The 17,447-nt window shown below is 42.9% G+C and overlaps 1 protein-coding gene across 2 annotated transcripts in view; it reads right to left on the minus strand.

Moving 5' to 3' along the window:
• The window catches only part of MAP3K20 (mitogen-activated protein kinase kinase kinase 20), a 90,846-nt gene extending 74,088 nt beyond the window's left edge, over positions 1-16,758 (minus strand). Inside the window, exons 1-2 of one of the 2 annotated variants that reach the window (XM_058027647.1) lie at positions 16,653-16,758; positions 9,834-10,023 (exon numbers count right to left, since the gene is read on the minus strand). In XM_058027647.1, the coding sequence (XP_057883630.1) occupies positions 9,834-9,992 (159 nt within the window). In that variant the 5' untranslated portion in view covers positions 9,993-10,023; positions 16,653-16,758. Of the gene's footprint in view, positions 1-9,833; positions 10,024-16,652 lie in introns of those variants that run through there. The other variant, XM_058027648.1, reaches the window with a different exon arrangement.
• Between the last annotated feature and the right edge of the window lie 689 nt (positions 16,759-17,447).

The raw sequence follows: 17,447 nt of genomic DNA on the forward strand, positions 1-17,447 counted from the left end.
GACACTGGCTTGGAGAGATGACTTTACAATAAAGACTTTGGTACAAATACAAAAACAACTGAGGACCCAAAAGTTAAGAGCAGAACTCCAAAATGCTTGGTCCTTTTGAGTGGGATCTGGATCCTGCATTTGCCTTTAGGGCTCTCACAAACTCTTACAGGGGTAACAGCAAGGCAACATCCAAAAGAAAGAGGAATTCAACATCTCCAAATTGTAGCCATCTGTTGCTGCATACTTATACCACACACAGCACCCTCAGCACAGAGACATATCACAGGGAAGTCAAAAAGCCTTTTCCTTTGTTTAGGAGATTAAAAGTACACAGTTCACAAAGATGGAAACCCACCAATCACTACTTATAAGCCTTCATGCTTCAAAGGTTTGCCTCAAATGCATCTAACATTACTAAAATTAGAGCTGTTACAAGATTAGACAAGAAGTGATTTCTGCACCTTCTCCCCCCTCTAATTTCACATGGGTATGCATGACACTTTCTCAGCTGTACAATCCTTCCAAGAGGAAAAGATAACCTCTCAGTAAATGTCACTCATCTGCTCAAAGGTGCAACTACTAGTTGATTTTAGCAAGTTTCCAGAACTATCTGCTCATCTCTCCTATGCTACCTCTGCCAGATAACAATTTGCAGAGTGCCCCAGCTTTCACTAAAAGGCTGCCACGTGCCCAGCCTGCACGCCTGTCTTTTGGTTATCCCACCTTCCAAGAGCAACTTGGTACAAGCAACTGCATCTCATCTTCTGCTGTCTACCAAGAGCTTCCTCACTTCTCCTACAACAGCTCAAGGGATTTTACCACCCATGCTTATTTTTAATGTGGCTGCTGGAAAATCAGGTGCCCAATACACAAAACCCACAGCTATTTGGTCAGTCATGTATATCATAACACAATTTTTTTTCTCCCTTGCCTCCACCATTTAGCCACTAGGAACCTCAATTTTCGGGAGTTTTGGAGTAAAAAAAATAAGCAACCAGAGGCAGAAGATAAGTGGGTAAGTGTGTGGCACTGTTCCCCTTCAATGACACCCGAGGGCCAGGCCCTGTTTTGCCAAAGAGGTACACCCATAGGGGGCCCCTCCTGTGTGCAAGACACCCAGTTTCCCCGTGGAGCTGGTTCTCTTAAATAGAAATTACACAGAATGCAGGTTCTCCAAACATTAGTCTAATAAACAAGCATGTATTTGCAACTAGGATTCTTCCCCAGTGGCTGAATTGCAACAGATGAAACATTTAAAAATATAAACAGGGCACTTTGGAGGCAGTTGGGTCAGAAGCACAGCTCTGTGTTTGCCCTTGCTGGCCTCATCTCCCTGGTGTGTGAGCACAATTAACTGAGTACAAGAGAAAGAGTTAATGCTGAAGCTGTTCTCTGGGCTCCTCTGCAGCCTCCAGCTAACATAAACACATCTGAATATTTCCCTGTGACTGTTTATACTGTCCTCTTAAAAAGGAAACTTTCTCTATCAGCACCTTAGTGAGTGGAAATAGGTAAATATGAAATAACTTTTAAAGTCTTAGTTGTTTAATTACAATTAAAAAGACTGATTTTGATGCTTGCATCCAAGTTAAGATATATTTTCCCTTTTCTTCAACTCTGTTTTCAGAGAAATCTTGTTCTCCAGACCTTTACACAACTCACAGGCAGCCAGTTTAAAATTAAGGACTAAGAAACAACAACAAAAAAAAAAGGAAAGTAAAGTAGGGCCTATGTAGTTCTATAGAGCATTTTATTGCCCTCTTAAAAGCACAAAACACATTGCTCCAAATTCCATTGCCTCCATGAGTGTGCCTGGTAGTTTGGGGACCCGGCCAGAGACTGCAGCCCCCAAGCTCAGCTTTGAACAGTCCTGTGGAAAACAGCCTCCAGGAGATGAATGGTCCCAGACTCAGATCACATCAACTCCAGCACAGGTCTCTGACTTCATCTGAACCATCAACTCAGAAATCCTGTCAGATTGAAACAGTACTTCCTCTCACCTCAAGAGCTACTCTGGGATCATCAGAAACAATTTGTCACTCTGTATGCTGCAAGTCAGTGCAAGCTATTTAATCAGCATCCCCAGGAATTGCAACACCAACAGATTTCCATGTGGGTCATGTAAATTGTCAGCTGTCCCTTCAAAGTACATAAAACTCAAACATACAATTGCTTATCATCTCTCAAATTACCACTCACCTGTCATTGTGATTTTCTACTTGTAACACTGTTTTAAGAAAACCATATAGTTAAATAAATGTCTACGTAAGTCTAACTTGAACCAATCCTCAATTGCTTGAGCCTGCAACAGCCTAAAACAGCACTTTGAGAAAAAAGGATTTCTTCTGTATCCATGAGATTTCCACAGCAAAGCTTCAGGACAGCTTAAATACCCAAAAATACCATTTTGCAGTTAATCACTTCAACAGAAGCTCAGGGTCAGAAAAGGTCGTGGGAGGGGAAACAGAAGAGCTGCCATTTGATGTCAAGGGTTGCTGGCATAAAAAAATAAGCAACACAACCTCTCTTCCAAATTATAAGTTACAACTGAGTGCGTGCAAAAAGAAGACTGAAACAGAAGAAACATATCTAGAGAAAAATTAAAAATAAAATTTAAAAAAAAGGCAAAAAACCCACACAGAAAAATCCCAAAATAAAGAAACAAGCAAGCAAACAAAATAAATCACCCTAGGAAAAATGCCCTTAATTGCAACTAAATATCTACTGGTAATGTGAACAGCCCACTGTCAAACAAAAACCTGCAACTGACAGAATAATTTTATGACAATATGCAATGGAATTAAAATAATTACAAAAGTAAAGAATATTAAATAATATTCTAATGTTGTGGACATATCCTGCACATCGTGGACAGAAAAGAGGATAAGAAAGAGTATTTTCTAAACAATCAGATATTTTCTCCTTATTCTAAACAACATTTATTCATAATTTATAGGAAACCAGCATAAAAACTTGTTCACTTGCAAATACTGCACCTTCTGAAAAAAACAATCCCAAAACAAACAAACCACTGAAATTGAAGACCAACTGGAGATAACTGAGATAAAAGGGTCCAAGAGATATCCTAGAGATATTCCTAACCCAGGTCAGGCAGACAGTAATTTCCTGTGACTCAACCAAGCTAGGGAAGCTGTACCTATATTCCTAACAAGCAGCACATGCAAGGTAATTTCAATTTTCCCTTACAAAGTTTAAGGCAATTCAAAACACAAGCAAAAGGAAGCAACAGACATACCTGGTGCATCTTAGCTTAACAATTTATCTGTTAATCAAATTTGTTTCTGTAGCAGCTGTTCAACACTGGCCACCAGCCAAGAGGACATGTGCACTTGCCCCTTTACAATTGTAGTACAAAATCCAGTGGTCTGCACCACTGACAGTTATGTCTCAACTGATTCAAAATAACTTTTGAAGTCACATACTGCCAGTGTGGGCCCTGACAAACCAGTTTCACTGAAGCTGATGTCCATATCAAATTAACCCCAAAGCTGGCTTGATTTAAAAAACCATATATATACAAACCAGTGTAAGAATCTCAAATTAAGTTAGTCAAAAAAAAGCACTAAACCACACAACTTGTACTACAAATACTCACTATTTATATGAGGCAACTCACAAGTTGTTACTCATTTAATGAAAAACTAGGTATAAAAATGTTTAAATTCATGAGTAAAAAAATCCACTACAATAAAATGTAGCAAAATACTGACAAATTCCTTTCTATCTCTGATTCCTGTGTTTCCAAGATTGTTTTAGAAGTGAGAGACACAGGAATGAAGTTTCTTAAAACAGACAAAATGAAACTAAAGCCTGCTCTGGGCAAGAATAATTGTATTCTGGCATCTTTCATTATACTGGTGTCTCCCAAATATGGGGTTTAGACAATGTTTTGGTTGCAACACATATGCCATGACACAACACAGTCATATCCAAAGCATCCACTAACAAAATCTCATACAGTGACTTTCTTGATTCCTGGAAATATAACATTCATTTAGAAAATAAAGTCCTCCAGAAAATTACCTCTTGAATGAAAGCCAAGAATAGGCAAATAAAGAATCAGTCAGATTCATTGCAGAAGTCTGTCCTATCCAAAATGATTTATTCTGCAAGATACAGAATACAGAACAGCTGGAGCATCTGAAGCAATTTTGACAACTTCCAGTCTATAAAGGGTGCTAAGTATCCTCTTGATACCTTTTGAGAATACCCTAGTCAGCACCAAGAGGAGTGCTCTAAGCCAATTCCTTCACCAAAATATATTTTAAAAATCTAAACAGAAAACCTTGCAAAATAACCACTCTGTAAAACAGAAACTAAGACATTTTAAGACATTCCTCTGGTATAGTAAATACAGTTTTATCTCCTTTTAGCAGCTAACACTACATAGCAGTAAACCTGAAAAGAGGTTGTAGCCAGGTGAGGGTCAGTCTCTTCTCCCAGCAATTAGCAACAGGACAAGAGGACAGAGACTTAAACTGCACCAGGGAAGATTTAAGCTGGACATCAGGAAGAAGTTTTTCACAGGAAGGGTGACTGAGCACAGGAAGGGTGACTGAGCTTACCACCCATGGAGGTGATGGAATCACCACCCCTGGAGGTATTTCAGGAAACACCAGATGCGGAGTCAATGCCACGGTCTAGGTGACAAGGTGGTGTTAGGTCACACACTGGATTCGATGATTTAAAAGGTCCCATCTAATCTAGTTGATTCTGTGATTCTGTTTTTCTTTCATTGAATATGGGGCTGGATGGATTCCTATGAGACCAGTTATTGTGAACTTTGTAATTTTTCAGTAGAGGTGCAGATATCCCTGGAAAGTTCATATATTAGATTCCTACACCCTGCAATAATTTCATACAGCACACACTCTAAGTCCTCTCTCAGTGTTCATTACTCTCAATACTTGCTGACTCAGACCTGAGAGAGGTAAGGGAGTAGAAGCTCCTAGAAAGAGCTAATAAAATATTAATAGAGCAACAAAATTTCCCCTCCTTACAGCCAAGACCCAGTGTGGAGAGTCATTCTAGGCTGGCACCAGAGCACCCATACCAGCTAGAAACTACAAAGAAAAAGAACATCTACTATTTTTAGTCCTGTCAGGGCTAAAGTATCAATTTCAGTTTGTTTTGTTTTGCTTTTACTCTGTTGTTTTTCTCCTGTTGCTGTTGCAAATCATTGCCAGTCCTTACTCTCATGACCCATATAAAAATTATCACATGCTCTCTTTTAGCACTACAAACATGAATGAGGTAAGTCCAGTGACATGCATGTGATTATACTTAACTCATCCCCTTCAGAAGGTACAAGCCCAATCTACGCCTTCTGGACAGCCCATTCCAGAAGTGAATCATAAAAATCAAAAAAGTGAACAAGCTGCATTATATGCCATATGAAAATTTTTATAAAGCATTAAAATATCCCCTAAAGCTTACAACACACATATTACATACAAGAAACCCTGACAATATAAAATTAACTTCCATGGCAGTCAGACTCCAGGCAATACAGCAACAAAAACAGAGAAAGCATGTCTTTATTTTTGAGTCTCACACAAGTTAGTTCTGTTAGTTCACCAGAAATATTTAAGTATTGCCCAGTAAGATTACAACTACGTTTTACTGGATTTTTTTCCACCACTCTCCTGCAGTTTGCACAGACCACTGCCAGCATTTTGAAGAAGTCCAGGAACATATGTTCTGCATGAAATCAAGAAATCTTGTACCCAAGTACTCTGGTTGTAAAAGCTGAAGCAATACTGCTGCCCATCAATAGCAAGGAGACAGCTTATGGACCATGGAGTACTTTCAAAGACCTGTGGTATTAAAATTAAATTCAAATTTCAGGTGAAATTCCAGGAGTAATAAACCTCCTGGTGAAGAACCACACCAAGAAGAACCAGCTGCCAACAAATTGCCCTCAAAAGCAATGACAAATAACAGGTAAACTTCAAAGATGGGCAATCAAAGGAGGTGAGTGCTCTTCAGTGAAAAGCAGTCGTGGCAAGGCATAAAACAACATTTGTAACACTTCAATCCAGCAGTTATCTGCTCAAGATAATGGAGTCAAAAGAACTGCTAGCAATTTGCAGAATAAGGCCCCTGGCCTCAGTCTCTCCCATTCATTTCAGTGGGAGCCAAATTATGGGTTTACCTAATAATTCATATAAATCCCCCACAAAAATACCAAATAACTTCTGGAGTGGTAGATGTGCAATTTTCTTCAATGAGTGGACACAATTATCACTCAGGACAAAAGGACTGATCCTGCTACAGGAGGCATTTCTACTCTGCCACATGCATCATAAACATCACTCTGACAGCTTAATTTTCTATAAAACAATTCACTAGGAACTCCTGTTTCCTACTTTAAACCTATAACCACTGTAGTGGTTGTACTAGATAGTAAAATGGCAACTTAATTTTCGTTTTGCTGCTATTTAATCACTCAGGCTACATTCCTATGTTGTACTTAATCAGCACAATTCTTGCCCAGTATCACATCCGATATTCTAACCAAGACTTTGTAGCATATATATATATTTCCTACCAGACTTGTTCAGGTGTATTTTTTCACATATACACATATCTCTTCCCATACAGTTGTGTTTTACTGCCTGCATAAAAAAGTGAATGCCTTGCAGAAGTATTTCTCAGATTTCAAAGAGTTTCAAAGCAATCTGTTTAAGCAACACTCTTCCAAGTATTTTTTAGTTTTTCTAAGCACACATTCTAATATGCGATGCTGGAACAAACCTTGCTTTGCTTCACATGTTAGAACTTGATAGTCCCTGGGCTAATATAAAACCTCCACGATCTTTACTGGTTGTGATTGGCTTGTTTAATAAAATGACACATAGATACAACATATTTGCAGAATGATACCATAGCTCTATTGACTTGGCTTGCTCCCTTGGACTTGGCTAGCATGAAATGCCTCTGAGCAAGTTTTTCACAACTCTCCCATATTTTCCCTTTAATCAGTTGTTATGGATTATTGGCAGCAGTTAACAGAAATACAAGACATGCAGTCATGGAGATAAAAGGACACTTCCTTCCAAATAAACTAGAAAGAGTAGAATCTCAGATTATGCCAAGCTAGAAGGGACCCACAAAGATCATCAAATCCGACTCTCAGGCTCACACAGGACCATCCCCAAGAGTGCCTGAGAGCACTGTCCAAATGCACAGAATAATTAGTTTTCTGGACTAAATGCATCCAAACACCTACTAAAAACAGATACACAAGAGTTGCAGCAAGTTATTTTTGTATTGATATCAGAAGAGTCATTAAGTCACCATGACTTCAGTGTAGTCCAGCCACAGAGATTCATTATTGCCATCACTACAGATGAAGATGCTACATATGTAAACATGTGAGGGCCATTAGGGTCAGAAGACCTTTTGGCCACCAAGTTGGCCTCTGGTACAGCACAGGCCACTATACTTCAGCAAAATGCTCCTGTGTTGAGCTCAACAACTTGACAAAAACAATTGTCTAAAAAGACATCTCAATGAGAAGACAGATGAATAGGATCTTCCATCTTCACTGCTTTCATTTGTAGTCTGTGCCAAGTGTTACTCATCCTCATGCCTGATAATTTGTGATTTTCTTTCCATTCTAATTTTTCTGGCTACAGATTCCAAGCACTAGTTCCTGCAATAACTTTATGCACTAGATTAAACTATCCCATCATTTTCTCCATATGAAAATGCAATGTTTGTATATAAGCTCTCACTTTTTAATTCTCTAAGGTTGTTGACAGAAAAGTTCTGCCAAAGCTTGTCAGAGTTATTTAAGGCATCACCACTTGCCTCTCCACTGCCTTTACAGAAAACTTTCAAGAGAAAGTGCCCATACCAATGTTCCCATAACCTGTCTGATTTAGTTTAAGTTGCAAATTATAACCAGTCCAAAGAAAAATAAACAAATTTGTGATGGAAGGCACTTGCTCCCCTTCTGTCAACTCATCCTGATGGATGATATTCATCCCTCTTGATACCCCCACATTCACCAACATTCCACTTGGTGTTTTGCAGATTCCCTTGGGCAGCTCTTACAGTTCATTGACACTCTTTTAAACAGAACAGAACCACATATGCCTAACAACAATTTTCCCAGTGCTACATAACAAGATAAAGCACGCCTGGTTGTTACAAATTACCCTGATTTGCATATGCCAAACAATTAACCAAATTTGCCTAACTGAACCATGATATGAGCTCTTACTGAGCTGCAAGTCTTCATTAATCCCTAAATAAATCCTTACACTATAATAAGCTCTTTCTGGCATATGGGTTTTTTTCCTACTATACAACCTGTGCCCCTTGCTACTCCAAGCTGAACTTTGTGTTGCACTGTCTTAAAAAAAATGTATTTCTGCTGAATGGTCCAACTGTGTCACGTAATACACAGGATTTTTCTTCCTCCATCCTTTCCCATTCCATTAAGTTTTATGCCATCACAGAACATAGTAATATTGTTCTTAAATTTACTTTCAAAAAATGTTTTAAGTACAGAACAACAGGTCTAGCACACATGCAGGTGTAACTCCTTCAGAAACACACATGTTCAATAAAGGTATTTCACTGACCCTGACTGAGATCTGCCAGCCAGGTTATTTTTAAGGAGCACATTACTGATACTGCATAGCTCAAATTTTACTTTTCATTTCTCTTTTGATATTAGCAAATAGTAGAAATAAAGAGAACACCACAAACTGACATTGGACAGAATGTATAGATCTTCCACTGTCCTAGAAAAATCTTGAGATCCTTTTACATTATTTTAGACAGCAACATGCTTAATCAGGATCAAACATGCTAATTACATCACCAAGCATGACACAATCATGGCAGCTCAGCTGCTGCCGCAGTGGATGAACTTAGGTGTCTGATTACTTACTACGTCTATTATGCCTAGCACTGCTCTGCTGTTCTCCAGCTTGTAACTGTCTTCCTACAGTCTGAGGGATTGTATACAAGTTGCACATAGTCATGATGGAACAACAGCCCAGTAACTCTGCTGTCCATCACTACAATGGGCTGTGCTCACTGCTCCATCACTGGCGCTGACCAGCAGGCAGACTGGAGCACTGTGAGGACCACATACACCACACCTCTGCTGAAACTGTACAAAGCTGAGGGGTCAAAAGGACTTTCAGGCAAATTTAAAATGCTTTGAAAAAAAAAAAAACAAACAACAAACCAACCTTAGCTGGTAAAGGTGCCCTTAGTTAATTCTGCCTTTTCCCCCAGGATTGCCAAGGACTCATCCGCCCTTCCAGGTCACAAGAAGCCCCAAGGGAAGGAGACTGGTAGAACAGTGAGGGTTAAAACTACCTCATTGCAAAACAAAGCTACGACTATGTGGCTATGACTAACTAGGAGTTAGTGGAGCCCTAGATCAAAATCTTCATCAGGCAGGGAAGAGACAACTCTAAGCCTGTAGTGAACATAAGATATGTGAACCACAGAACAGACGTCAAGAGGACAAAATGGAATCAGGTAATGACAGGGACACTTCCTATCTAGCAACATGCTGGTAGTATCAACAGGAAATTAGTAGCTCCACAGGTGCAGCAAGCTCTCCTCAGGGCCAGGTAGAGGAGAATTGCAAAACAAAAAAAGTGGGCAACAAGAGTGAAGGGTTGGACTGCTCATTATGTTCTTACTGCAGCATCATCGCTTACAGAGTTTTGTAATTAAACAAACAAAAATCTCAATGTAGTTTGCCTGCACTACCTAGAGGATTAAAAACACTAGAAAAGAATTTCTGTTGTTAGCACAGCAGACAAAGTGAATGAAAAGTAAACTTTTACCTCTTTTTCTATTTTGAGCAGCTTCTTTACTGCCACCTCCTTGTCCTGAGAAATCCATCGGGCTCGGTAGACACTCCCAAAACTCCCTCCGCCGCAGTTCTCAAAAAACTGCAAGTCATCAAATTTAATTTGCACAAATGAAGCACTGGTAGACGACATCTCATAATGACAAAATATACCACAGCAAAACCTGTGAAGAGAAAAGTTTTTATTAATGCACCTGCTCCAAGGATTTATGGACTTTCTTACCCATGTTCAGTCACCCCAAAATCAGCATCACAAGCACACTACAGTAACATCCACAGGCCACAGGAGGAAAAGAGACTGAGAACATGCATTCCAACAGGGAATGCTAAAGTCTGCATAATTTGCACAATCTATTAGGAGGAGCTGGGGTACAGAAACAACTAACAGTATTCCTTGGAGCAAGCCTGACGTTTCCCGAGCACCTAGGAAGCAGCTGTGCAAAAGGCAGGCGCGTGGCTGCCTTCTCCGCGGACAGACAGGAAGCGTGCTCCCGGCTCCCGGCCGCCTGCCCGCTGCGGCACGCCGGGCACGCCGGCCTGCGGCCGCGATGGCCGAGCACGGGCACGGGGACAGGGACAAGCACGGGCACGGACACAGGGACAAGCACGGGCACACGCACGGGCACACGCACGGGGCAGCCCGGCCGGACAGCGAGCAGCGGCACCTCGGCACACACCGTGCGCCCTGGGCCAGGCCGGAGCACTTGGTGCAAGGATGTGGAAAAACCTGGCCATGGTAAATCTCTCTTCCTGAGTGACTCAGATCTGTTTGCACGTTGTAACAAAGCGCAAGTACAGGGTAATTCATCTGGGTTACAATACGTGAAATTCTGCAGCCTGTGCCAAGACTGGTGTTGGCAGTTTCAGGAGATGATCCCAAATCTGCTGACGGAGGAACAGAATGTCCTCCTCGGAGATTTCATGGCGATAAAGCTTATGGCTGTAGCGAATTTCAAGAAACATTATCACCTAAATGCATGAACAATGACTAATTTTAGGTTTCTTTTTTTAACGATATAAGATCAGAAAGCTCAGGTCTTTAGTGGGACTGCAGGACACGGCATACTCCAGAATCATTTGCAAGTCTGCTGCGGGTTCAGTTCAGATGCACCAGCCTAGACAAAGTAGGTTTAATTACCAGCAAAAGTTACTATACTTGCAATTAATGACAGTAAATTTATCAGCATAAAATGAGAGATCAGTTTTAATAAAACAAGCAAAAAAAGAACCAGAGATTTTGGGTTGATGGTGAAAACAACACATCCAATTTCACTGGTAAATTACAGTATCAAAATATATTATGTCTTCTGGGAGCTTCCATTCCATAGGGCTTTTTGAGATAAAACGTTATGTGGTGTTAAAACACAAGTGTGTTAACTCCTTGTACTGCTGACTGCCACAATCTCTTTATGCCAGTCCCTTCTGTAACAAATACAAAGGCATTATTTGTCCCCTGTCTCTCCTGATTGTGTAGCTATTCTGATTAAAATTTTAAAATATCATTAGATCAGGAATTTCTGGCACTATTTGATTGCAGCTATTTTCCAAATGAGAGATGATGATATCAACACTTTTGTACACACAACATAACAGAGCCTTCTCTGAAACTGCCTGCTTCATTTTATACCTCTTGACCACCCATAAAGATAAATGGTGACCAGACCATGACAACTTTACTATGTGTACTGAAGGCTTTTTAGCAAGGAGCCAGCTTCAAGCCTTTCACTGACAGCCAGCCTGCAGAGCTCCCGAAGAGGGAATATGAATGCTCTCTCCCCAGAGTTGCAAGTCAGAGCAGGGGTTACCACCAGGATATGAAATAAAGTCCCTTCTTCCAACGCTCTGCAGCCTCTTCCCTAATACAAGTGCCTGAACTGTCCTGCGGACCTTCTGTTCTTGTTTTAACCTTGTTGCTGTTGTAATTTCCTGTCATCCCATAGTCATCTTCTGCACAGCCTGCACACGTTTTCTTTAGAGAAAGCTCAAAGGAAATTGGTCAATCCTACAAACCAAGAGAAGTTTCAATGTTTTGCTCCTTGCCATTGCTGCTTAATTAGCAGATCTTCAGAAACAGAAGTTCATTTGCATTATTTACTCCAGCAGTTTCTCCGAGTTCATGCTCCGTACATGGTGTCTCAAGCATATGGGACACTTTACAGACAAATAAACCAGATTGACTTCCCAACTCAAAAACCTCGCAATTTAAGGCCACAGCCCTGCACATATTTATGCACACAGGTAATCACACTCAAGTGAACAATTTCCTTACTGACAACAGAATTAGCTAGAAGAGTGATGTTACTCACAGGCAAAAGCATATGCACTGACTAGACCATAAATTTAACAGGAAGGTGGGAACAGCTGAAAAAAGATCATTTTATTTGGGATGGCAGAAGGAAAAGGAAACCAAGTGAAAAGAAAAACACACCCCAGGAAAGAAATTTCTGGGCTTCACTATCTGAATTCAATAGCTTTGAAGAGCTGTCAAATTATTTAACGTTATTGTTCACCCAGAACCACCAAATCAACCATACAAACTAGTAAATTATTTGATTTCTGAAAATTACACTAGCAGAGAATAACATGCACACCAGACATCTGACAAATACAAATAAGTACTTTTCTGATGGGTCCTCCTTACTGCTTTAAACTTTATCTCAATTTCCATGCACTCACAATGCAGTGCCTGACACACAAGCACTTGCAGAAGCTACCATTCATTCTTTAAACACTTCAGTTTCAAATTTACCTACAGCAATAAACCAGCTGCAGATCACAGGATCACACAATGAATCAGGTGGCAAGGCCTGAGATACTGAGTCCAATCTAAGACTGAATACTCTCATCTCAACTAGACCATTGCACCGAGTGCTACATTCAGTCTTTCCTTAAACACCTCCAGGGACACGGACTCCACCACCTCCCTGGGCAGCCCATTCCAATGTTTAGTCAGCCTTGCTGTAAAGAAATTTCTCCTCATGTCCAGCCTAAACCTCCCCTGATACATCTTAAGACCATGTCTTCCTGTCCTGTCACTGGCTGTCAGGGAGAAGGGGCTCACCCCTGCCTGACCACAACCTCTTTTTCGGTAGTTGTAAAGACACTATAGGGCACCAGCATACAGTAAGTTAATGTTATTTAAAGAATGATTCATTGGTTGGCATCAGGTTGTTCCAGATGCTTTTTTTCCAGAGAAAGTACAGGAGATTTACAAGACACACTCTTTATTTAGAGATCTGTAATTAAAACCAGGCTGCATTCGTTTTCTTTTTCTAGATGAGACAACAGGCCTGTTGAAACATTACTCCACGGTTTTGGATTCAAGGTAGGTAATCCTCAATTAGAAAGATCAATCTCTATGTTATGTTTGAGAAAACAACTGTTTAGATTGAAAATTGTATGTGACAAATCCACACACAGTTATTAACTTGTCATCCTGTTTTAAATATATTTAACAATCTGAGTTTATAAAACTGGTTAAAAGAAAAAAAAAATCAGGTATTTCATTAAACTCTATAATTTTCCACTTGCATCTGAAACAAGCACAGCATTCCAACAATGCACTTTTTTGCATCTTACACTTCTGCAGACAGGAGAGGAGCTTGCTGGAACACAGCCTCCAGGCCTGGGGCCTTGCAGCAACTCGCTGCACACAGCTCAGGAGGGTTTGGCACCCGCAGCCTCTTTCCCCACTCATGGTTTGGGGTGTGGAAGTGCCATCCCCGTGCAGCAGGGAAACACTGCATTGACTGACTTTGCTGCTTGCTCTCAATCAAATGAAAACATGACAATTCAGAAACAGTGAATGACAGGTATTTCAGGAAATAATTAAACTGCTGGTTATTTCAATTATTCCTATGGGATCTTCCTGGGGGTAAAAGAATTTTCGTCTTTTTCTGTTTTATTTCTAGTAGTTAGCATGAGCTTGTAATCTTGCAGCAACATCTGCAAGATCTTCTTCTGGCTCTTTGTTTTCCACATAGTAATTTATATTTGAGCGTGCTGTTGGAACCTCTTCATTTCATACCAAAAAGTAAGAGATCTGAGTTGCATTTGGCAGTGTTTAACATTTGAAATTATTATTTAACAATAATATGCAACATGTCGGGACTATTATACAGAGTCACTTCGCAGCAAGCCAAGTCACCGCATTATGTCACCCCAAGCTCAGTTCAGTACACCAGTGATGCAGGTGTAGGAAACCATCCACCATCACTCGCTTCTTGTGATTACAGCACATAAGGGGATTAACCCATGTGAGGGTCCTGGCCCTGCAAAGGTCCCACATTTGCTGCTTCCTCTAGATCCCCCCCAAGGTGAGGGAACACAGGCACACAGGACCCTGCTGCAGGCTGCCCTGCATCTTGGCACAGCAACACTGGAAGAACTCAGCACATTCACTTCCACCTCCCAGCTCCCTACAAACTGCAATGCAGGGGAAGTGCTGCCATGCCCAACACCGCTTTATTCCACATACAAAACAGAAGACCCTTCCGTTTGTCATTCAGCTACTGCTCCCAGAGTACAGACAGCTTCCACTTGAGGGACTTAGAGAGACGAGAGGGGAAATAATTTACAAATTGCACAGTAACTGCAACTCATACTTTGTTTAGTGCGTGGCTGCAAAACGAAAATTGCATCTCTCATCTTGCACGTGCACCTGACGCTGCTCAAGTATTCAATTACTGCAGGAACAGCCTTTGTAATTTATTATGGGAAACAACCATGCAACTCCCTGCCCCTCGCTTTACTGTGTGGTACCACAAAGTAGGATTCAGTGCTTCTTACAAGAAGGCACACTGCCAACATATTGCCAATAAAGTAGTAGCACACCACACTTGTGCTATCTTAAAATACACAGCTGAATGTGCCAAGTTTCCTTATTTGGCAAAACAGCTCATTTGCTTTCAGGATCTTTGACCATCCATTTTTAGACCCAAATCATCCTTTGTATCCAACAAGGCCTGCAATCCTTGAGCATACCAACCTGGATTTTTTCAGCAGTATATTTATACAGTCTAAAAAATATATATTAAAAAAAAATTAAAGTGTCCAACAAAAAAACCCCACTCTCAAACACCAAAACATGGTTAACCACTGTCTTGTCCAAATGGAAAACAAAAAAGGAGTTAGTGACATTGAGCTACAAAACATGCTGCAGAAAAAAAGTTTTTATAAATAAAAAAAAACCTTAATCATATCATGAACTGTTGATCGATAAGATGTAAACAAACTCCAAGCACAAATCCAAATTAAATATATTGTAATCTTCTAATCTCCCAATGACTTAAAATAAAGCCAACAACCCCTTCAACTCCTAAACTTTCTTAATCAGACTGAGTAGCAGTCCTGCAGATGGTGAGACTGGAGGCATGGCTCTACCTACCTTAGTTACAGACTCAACAACATTTGAGCCTGTCCTTTGTCAGAACCTAAGAATTCTGCATAACTTCCATTAATAACATTTCTAATTTTGTTTTAATTTATGTAACCATTGCAACAAAAAAAGGCTCAACTCCACCTAAACAGTTTGAGTACTGAGGAAAAGAATCACTTACAAGCCAAGCTGTGTCAGCGGCAGAGACTGAAGGCTATAAAGACTTCACACTGAATAAAAAACATTTTCTCTCAGAAAACCCCTAAAGTGGTCACTTCACTTACACTATACCTTGTAAGTGATGCTGCCAGTAGTACACACGCAACAGCTCTCAAGAAAGACAAGGCAGCTAAGGCTGCACCCAGGCCCATCGTGCCGCTTGGTCCTGGCACAGGCCAGACTGCAGGACCTGGGCCTCACTTTTGTCCATGTTCCTGTCTTCCCCTCACAGTGAGCCAGGTTCTCCAGGGTTACCATTATTAGCACAATGCCACCGGTATGCAAAGCACATTACGGATAGATAAAATAAGTCAGTTTCAGAGGACTTACAATTCCAGGACAAAGTCCTGAAAACATCTAACCACATGCCTCCTGCAGAAAGCTATGATGTTTTCGGGCAGTGACCCAGTTAATCCAGTGCTTTCAAATTATTTCTGCTTCTGGAACTTAGAAAAAGTAATGATCCATGGCTTTCCCGATGGCTCTGTCGCTAAAACTCCCAGCAGAGCATGCTGGATACAGGGTAATAGATAGCTCACACACGCGAGCTTAATAAAAGACCATACTGCTGGAAACGAGCTAACTTAAGCAAACGCAGCAAAACCAAACAACGACAGCTTACTTTAAAAAAAGGAGGAAAACGGAGGGAATAAAATCCCAACCCGACGGATTTTATGCCCGAAACAACAGCAAAATGCAGCAGGTGCGCCGCATTTGAAAGACATTCTAAGGAGCGCAGGGGTGGCCAGGCGCAGCGCCGGACGCCGGCTGCCCGTGTCCCGCTGCCCGTCCTCAGGGGCGGCCGCGGCCGGCAGCGCCTTTCTCGCGCGGGGCCGTGCTGCCCGGCTGTCGCTCGGCGGACACCGCTGCGCTCTGCCCTGTCCTGCCCTCCCGGCGGGTCACGGCTCGTCTCTCGACCCCCGTCCCACTGCGCGGCCGAGCGTGGGCGCCGCCGACCACGGGGGCGTTCGGCCGGCGCGGCGAGACCAAGGCGACGCAAGGTCAGGTCGTGTGCTCGGCCAGCCGCCTCCCTTCACAGGGCTTCTGAAGTTGCTTCAGCACGGGGAACGTCAAACCCGGAGAGGACACCCATGGCCCGGCCCGCTGCCCGCCGCCTCCCTCCGCCCAGCCGAATGCGCGCCCACCGCGCCGCCGCCCCAAGCGCTGCCTCCGCGGGAGGCGCTTCGCCGTCCTCACCTTTCCCGAGGGGCTCCGGGCTGGCGGGACCCGAGCGGCGCCGATCCCGGAGCCGGCGAGGCAGGCTACAACCGGCGCGACCGCGTCTCCCGCTCCGTCCCCCGCGCTTCCGGTTGGTGCCGGGAGCCGAAGCCGCCGCCGCCCCCGCACCGCCTCGCAGCGGCGCCACCCCGCGCTCCGCGCCGGGCCCCGCGGGGAGGCGCGGCCGCCGCCGGCTCGGGGGTCCGGGCGGCGCGGTGCCCTGCCTGTAGGGGGCGCGGTGGGGGGGCAGGGCGGGCGGTGCCGGCCCCTCGGGCTGCGGGGTCGGCGGGCGGAGGCCCCTGTGGCCCCCCGGCCTGGGACAGGAGCGTTGTCGTACGGCCCCTCACGGCCTGCGCACCCTCACCCACACCGTGAGCGCTGTGGTGGGGCTGGCGTGAGGCGAGCGGGACGGAGCGTCAGCTTCTCAGAATCACACAATCGCAGGCTATACTAAGTTGGAAGGGACCCACAAAGACCATGAAGTCCCACTCCTCGCCTTGGACAGGACAGCCCCAAGAACCACACCATGTGCCTGAGAGTAGTGTCCAAACGCTTGTTGGACTCTGTCAGGCTTGGTGCTGTGACCACTTCCCTGAGGAGCCTGTTCCAGTGCCCAACCCCACACTATGTGAAGAGCCTTTTAATAATATCCAATGTAAATCTTTCCTGACACAACCTCAGGCCATTCCCTTGGGTCCTGTCGCTGGTCACCACAGAGTGGTGAGTGTCTGTCCTTCTGCTTCCCCTCATGAGGAAGTTGTATCTTCAATGAGG

Source organism: Melospiza georgiana, chromosome 7 (genome assembly GCF_028018845.1).
Source record: "Melospiza georgiana isolate bMelGeo1 chromosome 7, bMelGeo1.pri, whole genome shotgun sequence".
NCBI classification, from domain to species: domain Eukaryota; kingdom Metazoa; phylum Chordata; class Aves; order Passeriformes; family Passerellidae; genus Melospiza; species Melospiza georgiana.